This window comes from Ascaphus truei, chromosome 4 (assembly GCF_040206685.1).
Source record: "Ascaphus truei isolate aAscTru1 chromosome 4, aAscTru1.hap1, whole genome shotgun sequence".
In the NCBI taxonomy this organism is placed as follows: domain Eukaryota; kingdom Metazoa; phylum Chordata; class Amphibia; order Anura; family Ascaphidae; genus Ascaphus; species Ascaphus truei.
The window spans coordinates 374,880,523-374,888,521 of record NC_134486.1 but is presented as its reverse complement, the minus strand read 5'-3'; the positions used below and the strand labels follow the sequence as shown (position 1 = coordinate 374,888,521).

Here is a 7,999-nt window from a genome sequence, read left to right as displayed (position 1 = left end):
AGAATTAACTCTTCGCCTGGCTGCAACTGGTCGCTCCAGAAATGCAAGGCATTTTCATCCACGCTTAACCCAACCGCTGAATCCAGTATGGCACATATCTCCTCCAGGATGCGCTCATAGTTATCGCCACTGCTTTCTTCAAATAATTGGTCGGGAGGTAGGTTCATTTCTTCCGGTTCCCATTCCAATGCATTTTCAGCTGAAAGGCTTGGTACATAATCATAGTACTTTTGTTCTTGTACAATGTGGGTTTCAGGAATGGAGGCTGCAGATATTGCAGCACGTATCGATTCAAACGGATCAGTAGTAGCGGATACATTGCTATTGCCATTAGGAATAAATATGCCTTTCACGACAATATAAGTGCCGTCTTTCAGGAGAAATTGTTTTTCCGGGGCAATCTTCCAGAAACCATAGGTGTGTTGTAGCTTATCCTGGTCACGTTCAAAAAAGTCATTACTTGATAAAGTGAATCTTATTGAGGAATTAAAATTCCGTGCATGCTTACGGTCTTGGTAATAAGGATATTTTGCTCGAATGAAATCATCGATTTGGCGTGTGCTTGCTTTCTGTCCGCGACTGTTCAAGATGGCTTCACAGATCATGTACTTATACCCTAAAAGGGGATTAATATTGTTAACGAATTCATCAGCCATGTCTGAGTAGCACAAAAGCTGTGTGCAGGTCTGTGTTATTTGCTCATCAAAATGAATGTGATGAATGGCTAACAAACTCCTGTTTTTCCTTGTCAAGGTCAACAAAACTAACTACTTTGACTCCTTATTTCAAACGCCAATTGGATTTGTTTGTCTAATTGGGTTAACAGTTGTGGTTCGTGATATGGGACTGTGGGAGAAACATTTCTCCTTCTTTTATCTCGTTTGTGAAAAACATCCCTAGACTTTGAATGCGTTCACATAGTGTTTTTTTGAAAACTAACAAAGACCAGTGTGTGAAAATATTTCTTAGCCAGGCATATCAGTAAAAACACACCTGCAAAAAGAAATGTTTTTTCCCCGCTTACATTTCTGTGTGTATGTGAAAGTCTGGTTAACTCCCTGTCTGCATGAGTTTAAATACGTGTGTATATATATATATATATATATATATAAATATATCTCTTATAAAAATATATATATATTTATATATTATATTTTATTTTTTTTTATATTGCAGGAGTACACACAACATTGATGGCATTAAGTATACCTTGTATGAAACCTATTTAAATGGTGAGAAACATGATTGAATTAAGTAATAAACATTTGTTTAAGCACAATACTGTTAGAGTCTCATACTTAGGATATTTCTCAAACATTAGGCCTGTATTATTAAAATAGTGTTTTCACAAGGAAGCATGAAGTGTATTAGTTTGTGTATACCAGTTTATATAGTACTATATATATATATATATATATATATATATATATATATATATATATATATATATATATATACACACTCACACACTCACACTCACACTCACTCAGTGTGTGTGTGTGTGTGTGTGTATATATATTATTATACATTCTGAGATGTTATAGAAACGAACACACAACTGATTAAAGGACAAAATTACAATGGCCAAGCAAGGCAAAGGTAAGTAATAATTTACACATAATCCTGCTGTACACGTACAAGAAAGATGTTTGCACTTACTTAGGTGTTTTAATAATTGCATGTGACTAATATGCATATGCAATTCTTACATCAATTAACACACCCAAATGCAATGTTTTGCTGCAAAGTCAATGGCAGCTTCTCTAAACTTAGCAACTGGCTCCTGGTGGACCATTACTGAACAGACGATTACAACATAAATATTTATAACACAATTAATTATGAGTGTTAACATTTCCAAAACTTCACGTGTACAAGAACATAGTTGAAAGTTTGGAAACAACACAGTCTTCAGCATACATACAATAGTAATTAGATAATCTGAAGTCAACAAAACAAGGCCAAAGACATATTTTCTGAATTATAACATTTATTTTTTTTGTTCCTTTTGCGAGCGAGTAACAGGCCTGCTTGTTGTCTCTTGAATTTTCCTTTTTCTTTTGCCACCAACTTTAGGCACAACAGAGCCACTTTGAGTGGCCTCTGGCACTTCACGGGCAGGGCTTGTGGCCAGTGACTGTTCACCTACGGGGCTTGTGGCCAGTGACTCACCTACAGGGCTTGTGGCCAGTGACTCACCTACAGGGCTTTTGGGCAGTGATTCACCTACAGGGCTTTTGGGCAGCGATTCACCTACAGGGCTTTTGGGCAGCGACTCACCTACAGGGCTTTTGGGTAGTGACTGTTCACGGACAGGGCTTGTGCCCAGTGACACATGTGAGCAAGTTGGTAGACACTGCACAAGTGATGGTTGGTCTGTTTCATGTGTGTCTTGTTTTGTTTTTGTCGCCTCCTTTGTAGGTGTCTGCTGCTGAATTTGTACAGATGGCAGCGGTAGGATGTCATCAGGAACCTGCACAGCAATGTCTGCTACTTGACCGGTAACATTTGGGCCTGGTGAATGAATATCAGATGAATGTGGTGAAAACTGACCTGCATGAATAGATCCTGGCTGGGAGGTGTTGAATTGTGGTACATTAGTCATTCTCCAGTAATTAGCTTGTGTTTGCTGAACAACTAATGCTTCGAATGAGGTGTTGATTTTTTGCAACTGTTTAGGCACTTCAATGAAGACTCTGTGGAGATGTGCCAATTGTGATACTGTTTCTTCCTGCAGTCCAATCATCCTTTCCAGCACTGTCATCATGTCTGAATGGCGACGATTTTCTGCGTCCACTATTTTTCCCTCTGAAGCTACAATTGCATCGTATGTGGAAGTTGATGGACGATTTGGCGGTACAACAGTTTCTATTGGCACCTCTTCATGGTCACATGATTGTATTTCAGTCTCTTCTGTGGCGTCATCCTCATCATACTCATCATCCTCATCACCATGATGTTCTAAAAAGAAATGTACACATTATTAAATGGCATGTTAATGTATGCTGTGTTACTATGTAATTGTACTGTGTCCTAAGTAACACCTAACATGTTAGCATACGTTTTATAACCTCATTAAAAACTACCTTGACTTACGAATAATGTTTGGACTCAGTATGAAATATGAATGAATGAAAAGTTGCTCTAAACTCTGAAGTCCTACATGATAATTAACATCACTAACACAATACATGTTGCCTTACACTTAATTTTCACTGACACTAAGTAATCCTATTTAAAGAAGATGTGCAAAACAAATAATGCACATGACAACATAACATATAGAAGAGCACATATTATATGGCCAGCAAATGATACACTCACCTTCTAGTAGTGTTGAGCTGGCTGACCCAGGTGAAGACACTTGTTCCATCTCAGGTGACACATGTCCTCCAGGGGCAACTATATATAACAATAACATAAGTTTTACATTTACATGTGTAAATATTGAACAAACACTTATTGTATGTTCTGTATTTATGATTAACTAACAACATCAGTTCCTTAACCGAAAATGTGTGTGAAAGTGAACATAAATAGTTGTAATAACACTGTACATGCCTGTGTACTTAGAATTTTTGAGTTCCCTAACATACAACATACTATGTTTCTGCAGTAATGCGTGAGGATAAATAGATTAAATGAGTACATAAAAATCATATGTTGTGTAGTGATATCAGTATCATAATGTACATAACTATCATGAGATGACCATTCACAATGGTTATCATGAAGGTGGTCATATTGCAAAAAGTGTTGTTTTTGGTAGAGGATATGTGTGGTACATTAATCGAAGATGTGGCACACCTGAATGTGGCTGTGACTCAACAAGACAACACATGCAGTGTGTGATAATGTGTCTTTCATAGTAGTTCAACTATAGATATGAGTGAACTAATGTGTGACGTACGCTTTGATAAGTAATGAGTTGTTGGGGCATTTAGTAGCTAGAGTTAAGCTTTCAAATGAGTGTGATTAACTTCAGTTGTGCTATTCAGGTTGTAAGAAAGGTATTCCCTTCCCCAAAAAGCCTAATCAGCCACACCTTTCAATGACTTGAAACAGGTGCAAATGGTGTGAACTAAGTTGACCGTGAAATGAGGCTGTAATTAGTGTGTGTGCTGAACCCCACCCCCTCTGTTGAAGTGTATGCTGTGATGAGATATTAATTGCAGCTGCTTTAACACAATGGTAGATGAGCTAAGTAGTCATCTGCAGTGTTTAAGTTATGAAAACAATGACATAACATATGATACGTGTGCCTCATTATGCTGTCTGTATATGACATAAAGCAAAAATGGACCTTTTCATAAGCAACTATAGATGTGTTAGTGCCAGTGATGTTTGTAGGCCGTTACATGCAATTTCTTTGATGCATGCTTAAAATAGGCAGTAATGTCATGTTTGTCGGAGTAAAATCAATAAAATACACAATAATATGATACATATTTCTGTTCTGTACCTGTAGCTACTAATAATTTCTCATGAACATGTGTTACACATGTGTACTACCCTGTTGTTCCCCATCTTCGCCCACCATCAATTGCTTCCACTGCAGCTATGCATTTTGGGAATTCACATGTAAATGAGCACGCAATGGCACGTGCTATATTAGTTACTGCTTTTAGTAGGACTACTACATATATGTCTATTTTGAGATATATATATACAGAATCAGACATATACATATATAGATGCAGGTATGCTTATATTGTGAAGACAGTATAAAAAGCAGTGTAACTATGCAAAATAACTGTAAGCAACGACACGCCTAGTACAGTAATATTTATCACCTGCTGGAAATTGTGACGGATAAATTCCAATGTCACGGTCACCAGCCAAGCCTTCCACGACGACGGTAAGTAATTTTGGCCGAAGCAGCTCCTCCAATGGAGTCAATATGAGACGTTGTGGTGTGGGCCCACCTCCAGTGCCAGTAGCATGCACGCGTTGGTCTTGTATTTTCTTTTTCAATTTGGACCTAATATCATCAAATCTTTTCCGACAATGATACTTGTCCCTGACACTATTCCCACAGGCATTGACACCAATGACTATTGTGTCCCACATTTCTTTTTTGCTTGCTGCACTTGTCCGCCCTTGAAAAACATATAAAAGATATGAGGTAAATTAATAATAATATAAGCACCAGTTTCCTACACTGCTAGCTGTTCCAAGAGATAGCAAACATGCTGTTTTATGTGTAATATGTGCAGCACATGAGCATTCACTACTAAACCTATACATGTAAGCAAGGTTGCATTCATATTGTATGCAGTTCTGGCAAATTGACCGCCTGTGTTTATTTGTCCTTGTAAGGCATGATAAAAAGCTGTGTTTCCACACTAATGAACATAGAAAGATATTGTGTACCCATATTTGCATATGAACAAAACTCAGATGACCTAGGATCACATGTATTTGAATAATAAATGTAAAGTTACACTTACCTACTAAATGTCCATAGAGACTGTCATAGTGCTCCAGAATGCCAGTGACAAGAGCCCTATTTTCCTGGTCATTGAAGCGAGGATTACGTGGCTTCTCCACACGTTTTTTCCGAGCAGGTTTAGGGTCAGAGCTTGGCTGGTGCTGACTGGACTCTCCTTCTTCCAATGGAAGAGCCTCCAAAAGCTGGCCACCAGCAAGCACGCCACCACCAGACACCCCATCAGCAACTGCGCCACCAGCAGCACTCCCAGCACCAGCACTCCCACTCCTAGCACCAGCACTCACACTCCTAGCACCAGCACTCACACTCCTAGCACCAGCACTCACACTCCTAGCACCAGCACTCACACTCCTAGCACCAGCACTCCCACTCCCAGCAACAGCACTCCCACTCCCAGCAACAGCACTCCCACTCCCAGCAACAGCACTCCCACTCCCAGCAACAGCACTCCCACTCCCAGCAACAGCACTCACACTCCCAGCAACAGCACTCCCACTCCCAGCAACAGCACTCCCACTCCCAGCAACACCACTCGGTGCACCAGCAACATCACTCCCCTGAACAGTACGTTCACTCCGACGCGTACTCCCACGAGTAGCACTCCCACTCCCACCAGCATCACTCTTCCCACGCTTTGCGGGCATACTTCCAGCACTCACAAAAAACAGACAAGAAATGTACAGGCAATCACACGACCCACTTCCACATATAAAACAAGACAAAGATGTAAACAAAACAACAAAGGACAAAGCTCACCCAATACACAACAAGTCTCTCAGTCAATATGCAAATCTTCAATCGTCCAGCTCTGTGCGTCTGTCTCTCTCTCTCACTCCCAACAACACAGAGAATGATTAGCAGTACACGTTGCCTTTAAATATGGCGCGCAATCAAAAACATGCTTGTTTCGCCTGATTCAGCAAGATTTGTGATTGTGCAACCTAACAGCACCCCGCCACGCACGCCGATACACCTGTGTGTGATCGGCTCATCATCGTGAGAGTGGGCGGATTTGTTTTCTGGTTGATTTTGAATGTATTCGGCACTTACTGCATACGGAGAGGGAAAAACGCCAATAACATGACTAATCGATAAGCTTGCCGATTTCACATAATCGTCGCTTACTGCATGAGGCCCTAAGTGCAGATAATATGGTTCAGGTGTGAGATAATAATGATGCTTGGCCTCTGTGTGCTTGTCACTCACAGGATGTAGGTAGAATAAGTACAGTGGCGTGATCAGTGGATTCTGGTGGGTCCCTCTAACCATACACGGGAAGCAGCTGGGACTGAGATATCAGTAGCAGGTGTACATGTAAAGATAAAGACAGACCTCCATGGTGCAGATCAATGGTATACAAATAAACTTTATGAAATAGTATAAAATGTGCACTCACAATGTATAAAATCAAAATCAGCGTTTTTTCACTATAAAAGTGATAGGAAGGTAAGGGTGGTTCCACAGCTCACCGCACCGCCGATATCCTGGACTGTTCACCTCCGCAGGCTCCCTGTGCTTCTCTCACAGCACCATAACAGTATGGGGATCTCCTGCTGCAGTGTCTCCGGTGCGTCGCGTCACTTCCGATGGGCACGATCAGCTCCGTCGCGTCACTTCCGGTTCGGCGGTTGATTGACATTTCACGGGCACCAATCCTCTCACCTACTGGGCTGGTCCACTCTACGCGTTTCGCCAATAGAATGGCTGGCTTCGTCAAGCACACAGAGGCCAAGCATCATTATTATCTCACACCTGAACCATATTATCTGCACTTAGTGTGTTTTTTGACTGTTGTGTTTTCTCCTACATGCTCCCCCTGGGTTGAGAAAATATCGTTTGATCTTCTGGGACCAGCCAAGACAGTCCCTTCCAGAGGGTTTGAGCAGGGAGTTACAACGTTTATTATATTTTTCACTATTACACTATTTTGAGTCACAATTCTATTTATATCACTATATATGTGTTACATTTATTCACTGTATTTTAAGTGATCACTAGCACTTAATTAGCGCCAGTTTCTTCACCAATCACATTGCTTCAAAAACCATTTTTAACATGGTTCCCTATAGGCTTAAGCTTGCTGCATGGTCACAGCTTTGAGCACAGCCAGGGTTAAGGTGCATACCCAGAAAACCACCCACAGACAGCTGTTTCGACCTTGATGGGTCTCATCAGTGTGGGGTTGATTTTAACTGGGTATGCAAAGAGGCTATGGGATAGGCTATACCATAATACTGAGTTAAGTTATGGTAAGCTCATTTGCATGTCATTTCCCAGAATCCCTTGCTGCAGTGGAAGTGCTGTATGCTGGGTGATAATGGGGAAAGGCGGGGTTGCAGACCTGCCTAAGACATGCAGATGAGCATACAGTTTTATTTGCATATTTGCTTTCCTGTGGAGGGTTTTTGTCACTTTTTTTACTCACCATAACTTAACTCAGTAATATATATATATATATAACCTGTTCCTCGATTTTGGGAAGGAGGTTCTCAACTTTACCAATTGTTTTATGGTTTATATGGACTCAGTGGCTGTCTGAGCACCAGA

At 40.7% G+C, this 7,999-nt stretch overlaps 1 protein-coding gene across 1 annotated transcript; it reads right to left on the bottom strand.

Annotated features, from left to right (window-relative positions):
* Positions 1–1,965: 1,965 nt before the first annotated feature.
* Positions 1,966–5,319, bottom strand: LOC142492171 (uncharacterized). Its single transcript, XM_075594846.1, has 3 exons — positions 4,794–5,319; positions 3,325–3,402; positions 1,966–2,961 (listed from the first exon to the last, which is right to left on the bottom strand). Exons 1-3 carry the CDS (start codon positions 5,068–5,070, stop codon positions 1,991–1,993), a joined length of 1,326 nt encoding a protein of 441 aa, XP_075450961.1. The 5' UTR covers positions 5,071–5,319; the 3' UTR covers positions 1,966–1,990.
* Positions 5,320–7,999: the final 2,680 nt, after the last annotated feature.